Source organism: Gallus gallus, chromosome 4, assembly GCF_016699485.2.
Source record: "Gallus gallus isolate bGalGal1 chromosome 4, bGalGal1.mat.broiler.GRCg7b, whole genome shotgun sequence".
Taxonomy (NCBI): Eukaryota; Metazoa; Chordata; class Aves; order Galliformes; family Phasianidae; genus Gallus; species Gallus gallus.
In genome coordinates, this window is record NC_052535.1 from 89,418,020 (window position 1) to 89,439,318 (window position 21,299).

Here is a 21,299-nt window from a genome sequence, read left to right on the forward strand (position 1 = left end):
TTTTGATTGCATTTGACAGCATTTGACAGCTAACAAAGTGTGGCGTGCAATATTTAACTTGAAATTCTTTGGAGATCTGTGTTGAGAGCAGAGATCCTGGGGACAGAAGAAAAGTGACCTCTCAACTAATTATGAGTCATTTATTCTGAACTACACAAATTTTAGAATCTGAATCCCAATTAAGACATTGCACTGCATGTGTTAATTGGTCCCTTTCCTTTTTAAATCAAGCCATAACTCTTCTTAATTAGGAGGTTAGCCCTTGTAATTTGAACTGGCCTGAGTCTAAAGCACTTCTGGAAGTCACACCTAGGGGCTGTACTGGGGATCATTTTAAATTGGTTGGGTTTTTACTTGGGTGATTATAAGGTCCCCAACAGGGCAGTAATTAAAGAGGGTGCAACTTCCAAATGAAGACAGTGATGTCTTGGCTCTGAGCTGTGCTCCAGGAGGCTCGAAGGAGGCTGATCCGATTTGCACCACGAGAGCTCTCATGGAGCACAGCAACTCAAGCAGCAGAGTCGGTCACTTCCAGCAGTGCATCCCAGGGACAGGTTATCACAGCTCATTGCTGGCTGTTCTCAAATGTCTCATTTATGGCACCTGAGCTACTGAGTGCTGGTGGCATCAGGTAAGGAGCAGGAGCTTCCTCTCCTCAGACAAACACTTACTGGCTTTGCTTAGGTCATGTTCTATGCCAAACAAGGTAGCTGAGTGTTGGAAAAGAGAAGCCTGTCTTTCACAGCACAGATCAATAGGATCAGTTGTGTGTCCATAGCTTATTAGCAAGGAGTTGAGACGTTTGAGGAGCTATGGCTCTGGATCCCATTTGCCTTCCCCGTTACACATTTCCCTCCTTACTACACCAATTCTCAAGGCAGCTTTCAGCAAGCATTGCTAACAAAGGGCGGAGAGTCTGAGTGTGCAGACACACAGACAGCGTACAGCAGGGTAACGAGTTCCCACACATCAGCTGCTCCGCTGTCATTCATCAGGTGCCTGCTTGCAGCCTGCAGTAAACACGGGGCAGGCGGGGGTTGAGGTAAGCTGTTATCTCTCATGGGCTGCACAGGGAGATGCACCTGCAAAATAACCCGGGCTTTACCCCAGGCTAGCAGCGTGCCCTGGTGTGGGAAATGTTGCCTGACGTGTCTTTGTGCTGCCATCCCAATGGGAAGGCATTGACCTGGAGATTTCTGCCCATGTTTGATGCCCTCATCGGCATCCACAGGGTGGTCAGAGCGGAGATGGACACCGAGGCTAAGGTACAAAGGCCATAGCTAGCAACTGTGGCTGCTTTTCTATGTTGCTAAAATGCTCTGAATACTCAAACAAAAATCACCACCTATTTGCTGTCTTAGTTCCATTTGTTTTCGATTGGTAGAAAGAAGTTGAATGCCCAATGCAGTTTTAGTGCAGCTATCTTCAGAACGAACCCCTACTGAATTATGTGTGACACCCTTTGTGTCTGTGAACTGTCTGAGATCCTGTATCCCTAAATATACACAAATTGCCATCTTCTATTAGCAAGGTCTTGTCCCTGACTTTCGGTGTTAATTGCATCAGAAGGGTCACTTAATGGGTCATTATCAGAACCTGACCTCGCGGTATCTTTACATGTTTGCTCTTAACAACTCCTGAACTCATAGATACCCCCTGAGGACAGATGGTGTTAAAGCATCCTTACCACCCACTCTGCAGATGTTTCATTTTTAGCAAATTAAGGTGTTGTCAAGTTTACTACTTGGAACCACATTAACAAAGCTGTATGCCTTTTGCAGTATGGCTGTGTGATGCAGCCGACAGAGTTCACAGTGTCTCTCAGTAGTCTGATTTCCTTCTGATCACCCAGCAGTCTGCAAAGTCTTAAAGCAAGCACCACCTGTCCATGACCAGATCACCTCGGGTGCAGCTGATTCCACTGTGGGATGGTTTGAAATGGGAGAAACGTGTGAACTGATCCTGTTTTAATGTCCCTGGAGGTGTTCCAGAGCCATGGAGATGTGGCACTGAGGGACGTGGTCAGTGAGCATGGTGGGGTGGGTTGGGCTTGGGGATCTGGAGGTCTTTTCCAACCTGAATGCTTCTTCAATCCTATGACATAGGATCGTCTATGGGTGAGCTTGAACTTGCTCTCACCAGCTGGGATGACCCACTAAGGAGCAAACAGCACCGCCTGTGGAGGAGCACAGTGTGTCTGGTTGAACGCTAATGTCCATTTGGATGATGGCATGAACTAATGTTATCTGCAAAATGGTTTAACACAGTCTTTCCTTTCCAGGACATCACTCCTGAGGTCCCGTCCCCGGATGGTTCTCCCAGTCCAAAGCCTTGTGTGCCTCGCTGCCTTTGGCCTGGCCCTCCCCTTGGCAATCAGTCTCTTTCCACAGATGTCCGAGGTCAGTGCACTGCTTCCTGCAGTGGGATGTCTCAGAATGTCTTATCAGTGTTGTGGCTTGTTTTGTTCTCCTGCATAATGTGCCAGTATGAGTTCTATTTGTTTCAAAATTGATTTGTATTGGTCTCTACTGGTCAATTCCATTGTACTGGTATCGGTCTCTACTGGTTAATTCCATTGGTTTTTTTTGTCTGGATGGGTTTATCCCCAACTTCTAGCCAGGGAATCTCGTTGTACACTTGTCTGCAAGGCTGAAAAACACATTACAAATTTTCTGTTGTTCTTCTAGCTGTTTACAGACTGAGATGAAGCTGTCCCTTAATTTTCTGTTTAAGAAACAGAATATATCTGAATCTTGGAGCCTCTTGCTAAAAGACGTGTTTTCTGATGCTTTAATGATTCATGTGGCTCTTTCTTAAACTTTTTCTAATTAGTCAACATCCTTTTTGGAGCATTTCCATGAGAACTAGACGTATTCCAGTAAGAAGTTGCACAAGTACCAGTTACAGGGCTGTGTGATTTGCTTGCTTCTGCTTGAGTTCGTACATCCACAGCACGCGTTAGTCATTTTGGCATGAGCTCAGCTTTAATTCCCTGTCCATCAGTTGTCTGCTGTGATCCCAAGTTCTGCTCAGAGGTTTTCATTATGAAGGACTGAGGGCTCTTTCCAGGTCCAGCACCTGTTGGAGAAATATATCCATAGTTCCCCTTGGACATTGAGCTGTTATGCTCCTGGTTCCAGGGAAAGAAGCTTCATCCACAAGAAGGTAGCAGTGGCCTTTCCTGAAAGACCTTCTTCAAGAAAAACAAAGAGGCAAGACCACGGAAGGTGGTCATTGACCCCCAAAATAACATTGCCACTCTTCCCTCAAAATGATGTCCATGCATTCATTTCTTCCAGAGGCAGCTTCAGGTTTGAATGTAGTACAGTGCACGCCAACTTTCTTTCTCCAGTTCCCCATGCAAGCTAGAGGTCTCTGTGTCTTAGTCTCACAATTATTTACCACTTCCTCAGAATCTGTGTCTTCTCAAACCCTCAGCAGCACTCCTTGATATTTTCTTCCTTCTCACTGATGACATACGTGTTTAAAAGCATTGGCCAAACCAAACCATTCTTTCAACACAGACAGGAAACTGACCCTACAGTTCTGTACGATTTAGCACATTTTCAGTGTTTTCATTATATTCATTATCTCAGTTCTTTATGTGAAAATGGAGCTCACGAGGTCCTTTTGCATTTTGTACTGAGCTTTATGAGTGACTGATAGTCTATATATCACGTCGCATCTGATATTGCGGGTTGGAGAATGGTATTGATGCTAACAGCTATATGAATCCTAGCCCACAAGAAAAATAAAGGTCTAGCTTCCTTCAGAGGATATACAAATTACAGACATCAGGCAGTACTGAAAACCATGCAGCATCACTTGAAAATGACCTTCTAAAAGCCGATGAAATGTTATCTGCAGTGTAAACATGAATCAGTGCTGATTAGTAGATCAAACAGAATGACGTGCTCTCTGCCCACGCGTCATGTCAATGAACAGAAACCACTACAGCTGGTGGTGTAGCTTCCTCACCTGCTGGGGTCTTGTCTTTGCTCAGCTGGAATTAGCTCTGCACACACAGCTGGACCTCGGATCTCTTGATGCCAAGAAATGGGGTTTTCCAAAGCAGCCTTTGTCTGATCAGTCTTCCTGTTAGGTTTGCATCACTATAAACATGTGTAGGAAGGTGTGTAAGGGCATTCCTCCCATTCCTCAAAGTCTTACTGACATATCCTCAGTGGTCAGCAACTTTGGGGATGCTCAAGTGAGCAGAGTAAGTGACTTAGAATCATAGAGTCAGAATATTCCAAGTTGGAAGGGACCCATAAGGATCATCAGGTCCGACTCGTGGCTCCACAGGTAATGACTTACCTGAAACAGTCTTCCCAGAGCCATTGGATGTTTGAACGTTGACCTCTCTCTATGTGTATGTACATCAGTATGTATGCATGCATGTGTGTATTTACTTTTCCTTATAACTGCAGCAGGTGAAGCAGCTGTGAGTATAACACAACCAAGATGATGCCGTTGTGATGAGCGCTACTCAGGGAGTAAATTATTAATGACAAGATGTAATAGGTGTTTTCTGTTCCAAAAATATGATTGTGGTCTGAGCAGCAAGCCCTTCAGGAATTGTAAATGGGCCAAATTCTGCCCTTAATCACTCATTCACAGTCCGTTTTCTTTAGTCAGAGAGCAAACACAGAAGCTGATGTGTTACCAAGCTCTTGTTTTAGCATGGGAGCTTGACTGGCTACCTTTGATCCTCTCTGTTTGGAGCACGTTTCAAACTTACAGAGAGTTTGCAAACAGAATTAAGAATCCTTGTGATAGATCTAATAAATGTCCCATGTAAAAGCAGCCGTTTTATCCAGGGTCAACTAAATGCCCCTTCCCTGGCTTGCCAAATACCTGCCAACCTCAGAGCACCGTGGTCATGCTCTGGTTGCGTGACGTCCTGGCATTGAATGAGTGGACTCCCCAGCTTTGATTCTGATTTACAGCAAAGTGCCTCAGCCGTGGCTGCTTCAGAGTTATTCCTGTTTTAAAGGAGCGTAAGAGAAATCAAGATTCATCTCTGATTGCATACAGAAGCATCAGTATCACCTAAATGAAAATTCTGAAGCTGAACAGCCTTCACACGCTGGGAAAAAGAATGCACCCAGACCTTCTCATGGGCCTAGCTAATACCTCCAGTCATCCTTGATTTCATACAGATGGAATCTCCTTTGCTGGCATGCCAGAATTAGAGCTTTTTTCTATGTCTTGTGGTGCTGAAGGTCACCTTATAAAAATAAAACTTTAGTGTGAGCCATGAAGACCTGGGTCCTTGAGACAGCGCATGATTAAGACAGTCAGAAACATGCTTTCATCCCAACACAGTGTTAACTCCAGTACCTAAATACATCAATATGCATTAAATAACTCACTGCTGTTAAGTTTAGGAGAATCATCTAGTTAATGCATTTAGCCCACAACCTTGAACTGCCTCCCATGCCCCCCAGGGAATCTCTCTTCTAGCCGCCTATCCTACAGCATCCCCACTGACAACTCCTACTCAGCTATGCACTGCCAATAGAAACAGCTGTGACAGTTCCAAACTGAAAATGGGACTTGTGCAAATGAAATTCAGTGTAGCAGCAAAAGAAATAACCATGGGGTTGCTCCACCAATTTTCCTCCCTTTGGTCCCTGCTCATCCACATCATTCATTTTTCAACACCCAAGTGGATGCTGTTGAGCTTCCAGGGGGCTGCAAAGGTTATCTTGCCCCATGCCAAGCGTGTTGGGTCATGGTGATAAAAGAAGGATAAAGCCAGGTGAGAGGTGGAGCTCGGACAAGAGCTGATGGAAGAGGAACCCTTCCATTGGCCATCATACACGTGCCCTCACCACAGGTTGAGTTTAAAGGGTCTTGGTGGCTGGTTGGGGCTAAACAAGCCATCTTCCGGAATTAGGCTGATTGCAGCTGAAAGCCTTTTCTTAAAAATAATCTTCCTTTTGGATCTCCAGGACAAGGGGAATAAACAGCCTAAAATCCAAGGCTGAGCTATTGTTTTCCAATCTGTTTTAGCCTTCATCTTGTTGGCAGGCTGCTTTAGAAAAGCAAAAGGTTAATGAGCCAATGTGCAGTGGGATTATTGCAGTAAAGATGACAGTGAACCAGTAATTACTAATTAGATGCAGTTTAACAGGAGGAACAAGTGAAATCTCCTCTTCACCAACTGTCAATAATTAGCAGATTTGGTGAGGTTGAAATGTGTCCACAGTTAAAAGGCTGATTTTTTAATGAAATGGCACTTGACAAAAGAGCTGTATGGAGGTCACAGCCATAGCCCTCGAGACGCTTCCCTATACCATACTTAGGAGGGAAATCAGATGCAAGACAGCAGGGGGTCCCCATGAAACCATTTCTCCCTTGGGATTGCATCTCATGGGGGGAGGGGAGCAAGAGGGATTCTCTGCAGTAATTTTGTCCAACTTGGATGAGAAGCAAGGGAAAGGATTTGCCAGCTGCCATGGGGGAAAATGCTTGAGAAGTGAGAAGTTCTGTGGTATTTCTTTGCTTTTGGGTTTGAGGAATGGTTTTCAGAGATTCTGGTAATGTGAGTGCGTTGGCCAAAGTCTACCCTTGGGGTGGAGGTTGACCTTGGAAGGAAGTCTGCTTAGGAAACAAGAAACGGCACGAGGTCCTGAAGGACTGGCAGAAGGCTGGAAGCTCAACTGTATGTGTCTGCCAAGGACTGAAGAAGATTCAAGCCATACCCTTAGGTTTTGGCTTCTTACTGACACACAGATGATGCTCCTTCGTTGACTTAAGAGGTTCTTTTGAGGTTTCTTCCCTATGTACTGCTTCTATTAGGGCAAAGTAACTAGTGACATAGACAGCAGTATCTGTATTTTGCATGTGAACTAAAACTGTAGAGGTGATTCTTGTGAGCCCATTAATGCCCATTACTTAAGCAGAACCCCCCAGGTTTTACATGGTACTACATGGATGAATGCTGATGAGACTGGAGACTGAAGCACATTTAGAAATGCGTTGAGCCTTGTTCTGGCCTACAGATGAAGGGTGATGCTTAACAGGGTTTGCATCAAGTGTTCTTCAGTGAGGATGGACTCATATCTGTCAGGTTGGAGGACAAATGAGTGATGCCTTTCACACAAAGGGCAACTGGAAGGGGAAAGTGTTGGCAGAAGAGGTGATGCTTGGGGAGCAGCAGGATGACACTGCCATGACCGCACACAAAGTCTGGAAATGATTGCACAAAACTCAAATGTAGGTTGCTAGGCTGTCTTTTAAAATAAATAACAGCCCATGGAAGTCGTAAACTATCTCTACCTGTAAACCCAGCACAAGCTAGGTTACTGGCCCAGCCTTATTGATAGAATCATTAAGGTTGGAAAAGACCTCTGAGGTCATCAAGTCCAACCATCAACCCATCATCACCACCATGCCCACTATTAACCCTTGTGGACATACCTGTTGTCCCCAGAGCCTGAGCATTGATTCTGGCTCCTGTTGGTCTATGCTAATGCGGCCCATGGGGATAGACCACTTATAAGTATTCAGGGAGTTGTTAGTTTTGTTCTGGAATCTCTCTGGTTTAATTCCATTTGTCACTCACAGGGCTTATCTGAACTGATATTTGGCGTTACAGGACCATAACCTTCATCTTGAATTGCAGAAGAGCCGTGTCTTCCTTCAGCATGACAGGACCATGCCTCAGCTGAGCAGTGGAATGCAGAGATCTCTTTAGCCTTTGCTTGAAGCATTTGAGACTGGTGACCACAAAGCAAGGACATCTGTCTTGTACTTCTGGCAGAGCTGTCAGCATGGGAACGGACCTGAAGTTTGGGGCTGAAGTGTTCATCACTAACTCGTTTTGCAATGAGTTATTCCTTGTCCCAAACCAAACGACAGCCCTGGCCATGAATCTCCATGGGAGCAGTGCCCCATACCCAATTCTGCCTTGATTTCAGCCCTTCTCTCAGTAATGGCAGAGGGATACAGGACTTCAGACCCACGGCAGCACCAAGTCCATGCCAAGAAGGTGACCGTGTGATGTCTGCAACCTCCTGAGCAGGAGAAGTTGTAACCACTGGCCTGAGGCTTCAGCCTAAGGGGTGAGCAAGAAACATGGACCTGACCCTGAGCTTAACTGCCAATTTTGGGGGAAGGTTTCAATCTCATCCAAACATTACTTTAAGGGAAAGAACTTTGATTTCTTTTTCTGTAGCAAGGGGCATTGCCACCCCAATCCCTGCCTGTGCTGGTACTGCTGGTGGCTTAGCAGGGCACGAAGGGCTTGGTCTGAGCAGAAGCTTTGGGAAGAACACGGACACACTCTGCCTGCAGGAAGGATCTGGTCTCCAGGGTCATCACGTAGCAGCGGTGAGGTTTACAAATGTTTGCACCTTGCAGTGTAATTACGAGGCTCAGTGACATCCCTCGGCTGGGGAAGGTCACGAGTGAGCAGCGCTCTGATTGATTTGGAGCCTCTGTCTTTGTTCTCACCTTCCCTGTCTGAGGGGCTTTGATTTGTGATGGCTTTTTGAAGTCTGCTCCTGAGAGCGGCCCTTTGTTTCACCTCCAAAATTCACGGGAGCCAGCCCTAAAATCAGACCCTAGACCAGCAAAGCTGGTAGTGGGAAGCAATGCTTCAACTCAAGGTGTTTTTTGTGGTCATTGGAGTGGGTGTGGGAGAATGGACCCCTTTGTACTGCCCAGGGGCTGCAGCAGCGGTGTCGGATGGGATCTGGTTTCATGTTTATATCTCTGTCCCTGGGATACAGGTTCAAGTATGTAAACTATCTATCCTGCAAGCACAGGCTCCTGCAGGTGTGTGGGTGCTGGTGGGCATAAAAAAACATTCCTGACACCATCTCTTTTGAGGAGTCTTCACCTCCTGATGGCTATAAGCCATTAGGAGTCAAAAGAAAGAGCTGACATCCGACAACTCCGGATAAACAGCTAAACATTAACCCTTGAAGTGGCTCAAAAAAACATACTTAAAAGGCACTTTGTGGAAAGAAGCCATTTTTTTTTTCCAGGCCTGTTAATTGCTGCCTTTCTTCAGGACACCTTTCAGCAGCACCTCCTGTAAACAGAGCAGCAGCTCCAAAGCACTGCCCCTGGGATTCCTGCCCTTGTTGTAGGGCAGCACAAAGACATGGTCCCACTCTTTGCTCCATGCAATCCCCCCCAAGCTCCTGCTTAGCCTGAAGGCCAACACCTTTCTTTCTACTAGCCCAACCCGAAAATTTGGGCTCTTTTATTGATCACCAACAGCTGATCATTATTTGGGGCAGCTGGCTCCATCCATGGCTCTTCCCTGGCTTACCCCTCTCTCCAATTATTGCGTAAATCCTTTTCTGCACACTCAAAGACATCCATTTTAACTCATCTGAATCAACCTTCCCTCCGAGTGCTCCACGTGAGCCATCAGGGATGGGAGCAGAGGAAGGCGGCCAGTTGTCCAGACTTGCCTGCTGCAAGCATGCTTGGTTGTTACTGCAGAGAATGGGTTATTAATCACATTTCCCAAGCACGAGTGTATATAATTATCTGTAATTGCTTATTAAATCGTTTGGATCTAGCAGCCTGTTTCTAATGAGGCTGCTGGTCCTTCAAGGGAAGGAAGTGCAATGAAGGCTTGGGCTCCTGAGGAGCTTGCTTTGCTTCTTTAAAGCCGTAAGAATACCCCTAAATCCTGAACAGCTATTGTACTCCTCCTCCTTAATAGCTAGAGAATTGCAGGGTTCAGTATTCTCACCAAGCAGCAACAAATGTTCTCTTCCTCAACACAACTGCTTGAGGGGCTCTGGCTAGGATGAGCCTAATTGCTCACTTCCATCAAATGGGAAATTTCGGAACGCCCACAGAGCCCTCACCTCTGCAGTGGAGAGTTCTCGGGGTTGTGTTTTAGGTGATGGCTCTTTTTTGGCCTTGTTATTTAAAACCTGTATTTGTTTGCTTGTTTGTTTTAGAACTTGGGGTTTCTTCTGTTTGAGAAGAGGAAGCTCCGGGGAGACCTCATTGTGGCCTTCCAGTATTTGAAGGGAGCGTATAAACAGGAGGGGGAACGGCTGTTTATGAGGGTGGATAGTGATAGGACAAGGAGGAATGGTCTTAAACTGGGGCAGGGGAGGTTGAGGTTGGATATTAGGAGGAAGTTTTTCACCCAGAGGGTGGTGATGCACTGGAACAGGTTGCCCAAGGAGGCTGTGGATGCCCCATCCCCGGAGGCATTCAAGGCCAGGCTGGATGTGGGCTGGGCAGCCTGGGCTGCTGGTTGGCGACCCTGCACATAGCAGGGGGGTTGGAACTCAGTGATCATTGTGGTCCTTTTCAACCCAGGCCATTCTATGGTGATTCTGTGATGGTGTTGTAGGCCATACTCTCCTTCCCTGGACAACTGGACCCCCCAGTTTTCACTGTCTTGGAGCTGGTGCTGTTGAAGGGACTGATCTTTCAATCCTTCTAGGAGTCTGGGAGGTTTGCCCACACTGTGCAGAGCCCAGTGCTAACAAATCCCAGGGCTGAACTGCTGGGAATGGGTTCCTTTCATCCCAGCATCCTACTCATCACCAGTGTCCTCCTGTGTGGCACCAGGAGGGTTCCTTGGCATCATGGGCTGATTTGTGCCTTGGTGACCTGGTTGAGGGCAGGAGCTGAGGGTTGAAACATGGCTGTTGAATCGCTGTGTTACAGGCAGGGACATGCCCAGCACCCAGAGCTGCCTTGCAGCCCTCGGTGCCTGCTGCCCTGTGTTATCATCCCACCTGCTGACACCGCTGTCATCAGTCATTCCAGCACCGGAAATTGGTGTGCTGCTGGGCAGTGGGAGCTCATGGCATTGAGACTGCTCTGCTCCAGCCTGGATGGGCGGGAGCCTAAAATGCTGTGCTTTCCTTCCTTCCCTCCCGATTGCTTGCTTCTGATGTAAAAGCAACACATAATTTTTCTCCTAGAGAAGCTGTGATACGCTCATTTGCAGCTCGGTGCATTGGCAGCTGCATGCTCATAGAGCTGGAGGCAAAACCCCCCCTTAATGAAGGTGCTGTCCAATAACTGACCCATAAATCCTTCAGACTCTCCTGTTGTGCTTCAGGGCAGGGTCAGTTGTTCCCATTTAAGGTGAGGGCGGTAACATCTTAAGCCATAGCTGTCTCAATTGCACATCTCTATCCGAACATCTGTTGAGTATGAGGATATTCCTGCTCGTTGCAGTGCAGAAGCCCCATGGCACCCAAGGTGCTGCTGACACTTCGCATTTCGTGCTTTGCTAAAAGCAGTGACGTTTCCAGGGGACGGTGCAGAGGTGTCAGCAGATGTGATAGAGTGTGAATAGCTTGTGGCACAAGCACTGCCACTGACGTACTTTGTCTGTAACAGATGTTGTAGCGGGGTGTGCGTGTGTGGCCACATTCAAACCCTTTTCCATCTGGGTCTGAAAAGAGCCTCTGTTTTTCTTTTTGACCCATAGAGAGCATGAGATGGATGCTGGTGGTCATAGCATCCATGACGAAAAACAGATAAACCTTCTGAAACCAATGGCCCCCAGGAGCCAGCACAGACAAGTATTCTGCTTCTCTCCTTGTTGTTTCAAGGAGGGTGGAGAAGATGGGGATAAAATCAGTTTCAGGCAATGGCTCCAAAATGTACCTTTGGTGTCAACACTCCAGCATCAGTTGGAGCAAACTGCTGGAATAGGAGCTGCCGCCAATGAAAGGAAGATCTGAAGAACCTGAAAGAATAATATTTGGGCAAGAAACTGTTTTTTTACCCTGAGGCAGAGTGATAAACCAGAGTAATGAGGTTCTGCTCCTTGCAGAGTGTGTTAGGTGGGTGTTTGTTGGTGGTGGAAGGGTTGATGTGACCCACCATGAAAGAGCTCGGTGGTTTCACATTGTGGTTGCACCAAGCTACGAGCAGAGGTGTCTTGTGGCCTTGGTTCTCTCTGGTGACAGCAACAGGATCCAAGGGACTGGATGTTAGGAAAAGGTTCTGCACCTGATGGGCACAGAAGAGGCTCTGCAGGGCTGTAGGCATGGCCCTGAGCTGCTGGAGCTCAGGGAGCATTGGGACACCACTCTCAGACGTTGGATTTGGGTCATGGGACATGTTTTAGTGGGCATGGTGGTGATAGGTTGATGGTGGGACTTGATGATCTTACTTTTCCAATTGAATTATTCTATGGTTCTATCACTTTGTGCGATCCTATGTTGGAGCCAGGAGTTGGACTTGATGGGAAAGGTTCCAGAGAGCTGTGGGTGCCCCATACCTGGAAGTGCCCAAAGCCAGGCTGGATGGACCATGAGTGATCTGATCTGCTGGGGGACAGGAGGTTAGAACTGGATGAGCTTTAAGGTCCCTTCCAACTCGGATATTCTATAACTCTATAAGGGGAGGGTGGCAAAAGGCTTCTGGAAGGGCCATGAGGACCCTTGCAGGCAACAAGCCATGACCAAGCCTCAGAGTGGCACCGCGGTGACCAGCCCCGTCCTGCCTTCCCCCTCCTCCAGATGCAGCATCCGCCAGGCTGCCTGGCCCTCCCCCTACCAAAACTGGCCGCTTTCTTCCTTCTTCTTCCCCCCCCTCCTCTTTTTGGCTGAGCGATGAGCTGTATGCCAAATCCATCTGCTCCTGTCTCCCCTAGCTGCCTTCCATATCGTCGCAGGATCCCTGGCAGCGAGCCTAGACCTATCTCTCTCCCTGCACTCGGAGGAGCACATTCCTTTCTACACCTTTTCCCGAGCTGGGATAGAAATGAGTATCAACCCCAAACAAAAAGCATCTGCTTTCTGCCTGCTTCTGCCTCACCGGACGCGCATGTACGTTACACCCGTGTCAGCAGTGAATGCAAAACACACACAGCCCTGCTCACAGCCCCGGGCTGGCGGAACCGCCGGAGCCTCGCGCCCGCTCCCTCCCATCTCCGCAGCACCAGCTGTGACCACCGCACCATTTGTTCCTCCAGCCCACGCCAGCACTCGGAGCCAGTTCTTTATCACCCCAATTAGCCTTGTCTGTGCTGATGAGAGGAGAGAGGCTCCCACTGCAAGGCAGGGATGGGGGGGAAGAGAGCTCGTGCGTGGTGGGAGTCACCTCTCGCGGTGCCCCTCTATGGCTTTGTTCCCCCAGAGGGGGTAGATTTCACCAGGTCAGCCTGCATTACCTGAGGGATGCTGGGTTATAGACTGTTGCTTAAATAAGATCACCATTTTTTGTTTTGTTCTTGCTTTCTTGATTATCTGCTGGAGGGAAATGAAGGGCATCCTCCAGCTCCCAGGTGTTGCGATGCTCTGCAGTGCCACTTTTCTGGTTGTGTTTGGAGATCCACTTTGGCCGTGTCCCCAGCGAGGGTGTCCTTGCCTCTGTAGCAAAGCTTTCAATATGCTCTTGGGAAATGCAGCAATTGCCCCTTCTTCATGAGGAGAAGCTGAAGGAGCTGGGATTGTTCAGTCCGGAGAAGAGGAGGTTCAGGGGAGACCTTATTGCTCCCTACAGTGACCTGCAAGGAGGATATATCAGAGTGAAGGTTGACCTCTTCTCCCAGTTAATTAGTGATAGGATGAGAGGTAATGGCTTTAAGTTGTACCGGAGGACGTTCAGGTTGGATATTAGGAAACCTTTTTCTCTGAAAGAGTGGTCAGACACCAGCACCGACTGCACAGGGAGGTGGTGAAATCGCCATCCCTGGAGCTGTTCCAGAGCTGTGGAGATGTGGCACTAAGGGATGTTGTCATTGGGCTTGGTGGGGTGGAGCTGGGCTTGGGGATTCTTAGAGCTCTTTTCCAACCTTAATGATTCTGTGATTCTAACATTATATCATCCCCTATGCTGGTATGCCACATGAGTGGTCAGTGCTGCACTGATGGCTGCATCAGCCTGAAAACCTGGTTTTTTTTCCCCACAAACCATCCCCTTCTTATCACTCTCCAGCAGCGATCTTCATATACTACATTTCCCCATATACTGGTGGTGAGCTTGGATCCCTCTTGCTCTTCTGGTGTCACTGTTGAAGACCTACTTCTTTTAGGGATCGTTGTGCTGCCTTCCCAGAGCCAGGAAGGGAATGCATCCTTTGACGCAGCACAAGTAGATCTTCCTCACTGAGAGGAAGAAGATGGACACAGTTCCCATGTGGGTGCTTAGTTTGGAAGGACACGATTGCCCCGTGTAGGATGAGGCAGATCCTATCATTTAGTGTAGAACCTGTTCCTTGGAGAACCCTTCATGATGGCCATTCCCTGTTACAGGAATTGCTGTTATGGTCATGACCAAGAAAGACCCTGCTGAGGGTCTTCTTTGAAGCTCAGACACACGAAACATGGCATAAAGACCTCTGTGGTCTCTCATGATGTCCAGAGGAAGGTTGGCTGAGCAGGTCCGGGATGCTGGGCAGCTACAACAGCAGCCTGCACCAAAATAAGGAAAATAACAATTTCTAGCAGGAAACTGATGGATAGGAAGAATGAATCAGTACATGCAGCATCAGCTAGTGAACGTTGTCTTGATATCTGTAGCCCACTGGCTGAATGCGTCTCTTTATTGTTCTGCATTTGATTTCACAGGGTGAGGAATCAGTAATTCCCAGTGCTCTTATGAACAGATTTGCCAGTAGTGCTTTGTAACTCATCCCTCCTGTGCTTGCCTCCTCGGTGGGGATACAACCCTTGGAACTCATGTAGCTGAGGCTCTAGAGCAGGAATTCAATGTCTTTGTGTCTGCTTTATTAAAGTCAAACAGAAATGGATCTGCAGTTTGATCCAGTTCAACCAGTAAAGTTATTTCACATCTTCCTAGACTTCAGAAAGGGGCTTAGGTGAGCTATGTAATACTTATCTCCAAGCCCACCATTCTTGCTGTGTTTCATCTGATTTGTGCCTAAACCTTCCCACCTCAGAGCCACCACACCTTCCCCAAACATCTGGTTGTGATACTTCACTCCTTCCCTCTCCAATGCTCTTTCTGCTGCTCAGCTTGAGTTTTCCTCACTGCTTTTTGAGTTGTGTCCCAAGGCAGCATGAACGGACCAATACACTTCTTCTTGCATGTGCCAATACCTTCAACTTCTCTCTTCTTGATTCAATGCGTCCAGGCCATCATCATTGCCCTGTAGATCTTGCTTTCAGACCTCTAATCTGGGGTCCAGAAGGGCCAGTGAGGCTTTCTTTGGAGAGCTAGTCCAACACTGATGGACCCAGAGGACCCATGTTGTGCTTCTGTGGCTGTGGTGGCTCTCAGTTAGCTTTCTGTGTAGATATTCCAACCAGAGTATGGGTTTTGCTGTTGTGAGCCATCTCATATCCCTAAGCCCTGGCAACTGGCATCCAGCTGGTCAGGGTTGAGCCACCCAACTGGTCAGGGTTGGTCTACCCAACCCCAAGTCATTGATAAGCTCCTCTCACCATGATGTTTTCATACTGATGGGTGAAAAGACCCAACTTCAGTGCCTAGTAGCTTTTCCCCTCTATGTTTGGAATAAGCAAAAGAAAACAATGGGAAGAAAAGCTGTGTCAGAGCCAGGCAGATCAGAGTTAATCCTCCCTCAAAATGGATCCTGTCAGTGCTGGTGGACGTGAGAATCGCCTCCCCTCTACCTTTGCTGGGTGCTCTCCCATCACAATGCTTCACTTTGTGTTTCGGCACAGAAAGAAATGGTGAAGTTGCTAATAATGGCACGAAAAGAAAATATGCTACATCTGTTATGGATAGCAGTACAAAATTAGCTGATCACACCTCTGACACCCAAGATGTCTTCACTTAAAATACTCGTTGGCTTACTTTACATAATTTGCTGATTATATTTAAAAGAAATACAATTTTGCAATTACTGTTCTTTCTGGTGTGCTATCTATGCATCATTTTCTTTTTATGTTTATATATTTCTCCTTCATTAGTGCAGTCTGAAGGGTGATTAGATCCCTTCAAACATTTTACAGAGGTTAAACGTTGATTAAGATTTAATTATTACTGTAAATAGCTTGGAATGACATATGGTGCAAAAACCTGACATATGTGCATTTGAATAAATGAAGTGCTATTTCCCATGATGCTTCAGTAGCTGTTTAACAGCTTTGCTGAAGGGTTATGTTGCACCTCATGTTAAGATTGCTTTGATGTTATATTTTGTTGGGTTTTTGCAGCTGAAAGCTAAGAACAGTTTTTCCAGTTTTTAAAAACATTGAATATTTTAAATACCTAAATTGTTTTGCACAAATTTTTGCTAATTTGTCTAACTAGGTTAAACATTTTCAAAAGCATTTCGATTTTTAACGTGGGCTCCTCGCATTGTGTCAGCAGCAGCACCCATTGGATGGATGGGATTTCCCAAAGTTGGATGGCGTGAGGCGCCCCGTCCCATTTAGGCATGGGGACACCCAGCTCCTCCTGGGGACACAACGTGATGGAGAGCTTCCTGGAAATCCAGCTGGGAAAGTGTAGCAAAGGGATGGGAATTTCGTGGAGATGGAAGGAGTAGGGACAACACACTGTTGTTTCTCAGTTGTACATCAGAACGCTTCCTGGCGATGCCGAATGTGTTGTCGAGGCTGCACAAATGGTAGTAATGGAAAGACAGATGCTAGAATCATAGGATCATTAAAGTTGGGAAAGACCTTTCAGGTCACCAAGCCCAACCTTTCCCCACCTTGTGCACTAACCATGTCCCTCAGTACCATGGTCCTTGATAGGACAAGGGGGAATGGTTTTAAACTGAGACAGGAGAGGTTTAGGTCGGATATTAGGAGGGAGTTTTTCACTCGAAGGGTGGTGACACACTGGAACAGGTTGCCCAAGGAGGTTGTGGATGCCCCATCCCTGGTGGAATTCAAGGCCAGGCTGGATATGGCTCTGGGCAGCCTGGTCTGGTGGCTGGTGGTTGGCAACCCTGCACAAAGCAGGGGGTTGGAACTCAATGATCATTGTGGTCCTTTTCAACCCAGGCCATTCTATGATGAAGCACCTGATGGAGCTGTGGGTGTCCCTGTGCACTGCAGGGAATGCGACAAGACGGCCTTGAAGGGTCCCTTCCAACTCAAACATTTCTGTGGTTAATACATGGCTCTATCCATCTCCGTGGTGCTGACCCTGACTTTGCCTCTGCTTCCTTAGATCGAGACGTCTCGCCTGGAGCCGGAGATCGCAATGGCCACCCCCAGTAAGACCGTAATCTACAACAAGGGGTTGTAAGTGGGAGCTGCAGACCCCTCCACCCAGAAGATCTGGGGATGGAGAGGGGGAAACGTGAAATGTCGACTGGGAGAGACAACACAAATCCTAGAGCTCAGCGATAGTCCTACTGCTCCCAGAGAGCGGGAGTGGGGTAACACTTTTGGAGAACTGACACCTCTCACACCACTCAACAAAATTAACATTAAACGTTTTAACTTAGCAACAGTGAGAAACTACATTCAAACACTTTAGACGACTAGCAGAGGAATGATCTCTAAACTTCTAGCACTGCATGGAGGGAAGTTTACGGGATGGTTACATGGCTGTACCTAACTACATGGAAGTAGGCTTCACCCAGCAAATTTTGTTTTCAATGCGAATTAAATCACAGCACTGACACTGCACAAAAGTCATTCTGCAGAGACTGATGGGTGCGTGGCTTTGAAGCACTTGATAGGGTGTTTGATAAGTGTCTTGTATTGATTCCATGTCAGCACTGCCCCAGCCACCACCCAGCACATCAGCAAGGGGTTCAAGGTCCTGGAAAGCCAACATGGGATAGGATCTTCGAGCAAAGTGGGTAGGGTTTGTCCTCTCTGTGAGTAAGGCAGTCTGAGCTACCTGGGTAGTGTTCCATGAGGGATTCATGAAGATGCTCCACTTTGAGTCCAGCTGTCCTTTGTTTGGATGCAGTGATGGTGTACTGCTGGGTACAGGAGCCACATCCCACCTGGGTGTGTGGTCCTGTTGCCCCACGAACCTCCTCCTGGTTGAGTTTGGGGCTGTAATTTGGCTTTCCAGTATCTTTTACCCAAAAGTGTAAAGAGCGGAGTTGGAGTGTGGCCACTGGGATTGTTACAGGGATTGAGGTGTGGTGGTGATGAGCACGGCCAAATGCAATGGTTGCCATCATGCCAATGCCAACTTGTTGGGACGGGGGGAGGGTGGGGGGAGCAGGGAAAACCAAATGTACACTGACGCAGAATGTATGCAAAAGGATGCGTTGCAATGTATGGGAGTGGAAGCTGCACAGCAGATTCTGTGCCCACGCTGGTGTGGATCAAATAATTGCACGTTGAAAATAAGAGTTTTGTGGACATCCACACCAACCTGGAGGGGAGGAGAGGCCAGCAGTGGTCTCCCCATCCCTGCTGCCAACAGGACAGCTCCCAGTCCCTGGCGCTGGTGGGAATGCTGAGCTCATGGAGGAGTTCTGCATGTCCACCTGCATAAGAGACAGCTGGATTTGACCCAGCAGAATTCTTCTAATGCACTAGATCAGATGAATGTACAGTCAGCACGTGCTTAATGTATGCTTAAATACATGCTGGCTCTGACGGCGTAACTGAGCCCAAAGCTGAGTGGACCAGAAGCCTCCAAGGTGGGTTTTGTTGCTGCCACAGCCGTTCTGCTGCAATGCTGCAAAACTCATTGATCTCAGTCTTTTTCTTCTTTGGGGAGGGGAGTGACGAAGGCTTTGTAGTGGGGTGGTTTCTGCACGGATTTGGTCTTGCGTCATAATTACTGATCAAAGCTAGTGAGCTCCAGCTACCTGCGGGGTCTGCAGATGGAGCGAGCGATGTGCGGCGGGGGGTGAGCCGGCAGCACGCAATGCCAACGGCTCTGGTTGGAGGAGAGCAGGCTGCAGAGTTCCTAATACGTGCTGCCCTATGAAATATGAGAAAGAGATCCTGCTCCGCGGGTGAGGACTGGCCTCAGGGATGTCAGAAGAGCAGCACTTGGGGATTACGGCTCGGATCAAACCCAGTTGCACAGCCCAACAAGTGACAATCAGTCTAAATGAGCCCAGATTTGTCATGTCCTGTACAAATCCTATCAAACTTGTTTCATTTCATGTATCAGAAAATGAGGTGGAGAGCTTCTGCTGAGAAGGACCCTTCTGCCTCCTGACCCAGCCTTTCCCAAGCTCTTGGTTCTTCCTGTTCAGCCTGGCATTTGGAAAGCAAAGGGGCTTTTCCTGAGCAGTTCCTAAACTTCTCCAAAATCCTCCACGTCTGTTGCATTGAAAAGTACCTGCCACGTTTGTCAGCAGTACTTGTGGGGTGTGCCATGGGGCTGGAGAGATGAGGTTTGGCTCTGCATCTCCCAGAACACTGTGCTGACTATAGGTGCATTGCATATATATAATATTTTTTTATACTTTTATATATATATATGAGGGCAGTAGAGTTGAAACCCAACTTTGGAGTTGGGCTCCAACCCTACAGCCTGTCCCCTTGTCGTCATTGGTCTGTCCCCTGCCATGGGAAAAGCACAAGATACGTTCAAGAGGAGGCCCACCACATTTTGGTGGATGTGTGGTCCCCTTTGGGCAACAGGAGCGTGGCCGTGTCCCCACCACGAGGTTCAAGAGGGCTCCACCAAAGCCTCTGCAGATCCCACAGCTGTTGCAGCACTGGGACTCTTGCTTCAAAAGCAGCAGAATGGTTCTGCAGACACCAACCTGACCTTTGGGGAAGCACCAGCCTGCAAAGCCCAGGGTTTCACCCAGGGTTTCACACCCAAATCACTGCTGTCACTTTGGGGAAACGTCCTTGCCCTTCTTGTGCTTTGCCCAAGAGCTCAAGGCAACTGGGCTCCGATCAAAAAGTTGACTCAGCATGGAGCTTAACTCTTGGTACAGCCTGAGAAATGAAAAGCATGGCACTGGAAAGCGATAGCACATTAGTACTGTTTATTAGGACAGCAAATTGTGCCAAAAAAGAGCTAATGATAACATTATACACATTCACTTAATAGCTAATTAATCTCTTCGACTCTCCTAATGTACAAAAGGAGCCTTGGGTTTGCGAGAACAACCCAACCATTTGCATTTATTATTTCCTATAATTGGGGAACTGGAAGAAATGGGAAGGAAAAAACCCACCTCACACATCAAGTTGTTCACCTCAGCAGATAATAATAATGAGATGATCATCTCCAGTAGTATTTAATTAGAAATGTCGCAGCTAATTGATTTCTTGGATATGTTAATTAAGAAATAATGAGGACCAGGTTGCAGCAAAAGGTGCCAACGAGAAGTTTGATTCCTTCCTGGAAGAGGTGTCCTTGGGCTGCTCCCCATGGGTTGTCACCCCTGTCCCTGGTCCTGCAGTGTGCCGTGGGGTTAGGAAGTGAGCCCGTGGCTCAGTGGTTGGTTCCTTCCTCCTGGAGAATGAATTTTAGGAAGTAACCAGGTCTTATCTTGCCATCCCCTTCCCTTTGGATTTCCCTTGCAGGATGGAGGGAGTGGGTACCAACGTATGGCACCACAGCTTCAATAGGTCCCTGCCCTGCTTCTTCCCTGGCCAACCTGATATAGTGGTTGGCAACCCTGTCCGTGGCAGGGGGTTGGCACTGGATGATCGTTAAGATCCCCTCCAACCTAAGCTGTCCTATGATTCTGTGATCTTTGAGGTCCCTTCCGACCCAACCATTCTGTGATTCTATGATTCTATGATACAAATATTCTACGCCTTTGTCCCATGTGCTCTCACAACCCAAAACTGTCTTTTGGGGATTTTATTTTTATTTGTTTTGTTTTGTTTTGTTCTGTTTTGTTTTGTTTTTGAGCTGCTTATCTGCTTTGCCTCCTTTCTCAGTTTTCCTTCCACAAGCTCAGGCACGGCTCCATTCCTTTCTGCTCCACGCTCATCATTTTGCTCCATCCCCACGCAACCGGAGCCGTCGCCCTCACAGACCTCAGGTTACGCCGGGTTCCCACTCACAGCCCCCGGCACCTCCTTGAGTCCCATTGGGAATCAGCCCCTTTTGACATCCTGGTGGCTCTGTACGGCTGCCTTGGGGGCATCGCTCCCGGCCACGTCTTCCAGCGGCACACCCCGGCACAGCCCCGAAACGCACACAGTCTCTTTTTAACCTTCTCAACAGATTGATCGACCGCAACACTTTATGTAACACTTGGACGTGTCTGGAATAAAAGCATTTAAAGACTTCGTTGGCTATGATAGCACTTGGGGATGGGTGAGGGCTGGAAGCGAAATTTGGGTCTGGTGGGGGACTGAGCAAAATTTGGGTCTGGGTGGATATTGGGCAGATGGGAGCAAAATTTGGGTCTCATTGGGTATTGGGGAAACTGGGAGCAAACTTTGGGTCTGGCCTCAGCTCGGCATGGCCAATCACACTGATGCGAGGGTAGACACAGATTTGGG

At 47.7% G+C, this 21,299-nt stretch overlaps 1 protein-coding gene across 3 annotated transcripts in view; it reads left to right on the forward strand.

Annotated features, from left to right (window-relative positions):
• SFXN5 (sideroflexin 5) overlaps positions 1-21,083 on the forward strand; it is a 78,293-nt gene extending 57,210 nt beyond the window's left edge. For all 3 annotated transcript variants that reach the window (XM_420891.7, XM_046941169.1, XM_046941170.1), the window contains 2 exons: positions 2,282-2,399; positions 17,068-21,083. In XM_420891.7, coding sequence (XP_420891.6) covers positions 2,282-2,399; positions 17,068-17,145 — 196 coding nt within the window. In that variant the 3' untranslated portion in view covers positions 17,146-21,083. The remainder of the gene's footprint in view (positions 1-2,281; positions 2,400-17,067) is intronic.
• Positions 21,084-21,299: the final 216 nt, after the last annotated feature.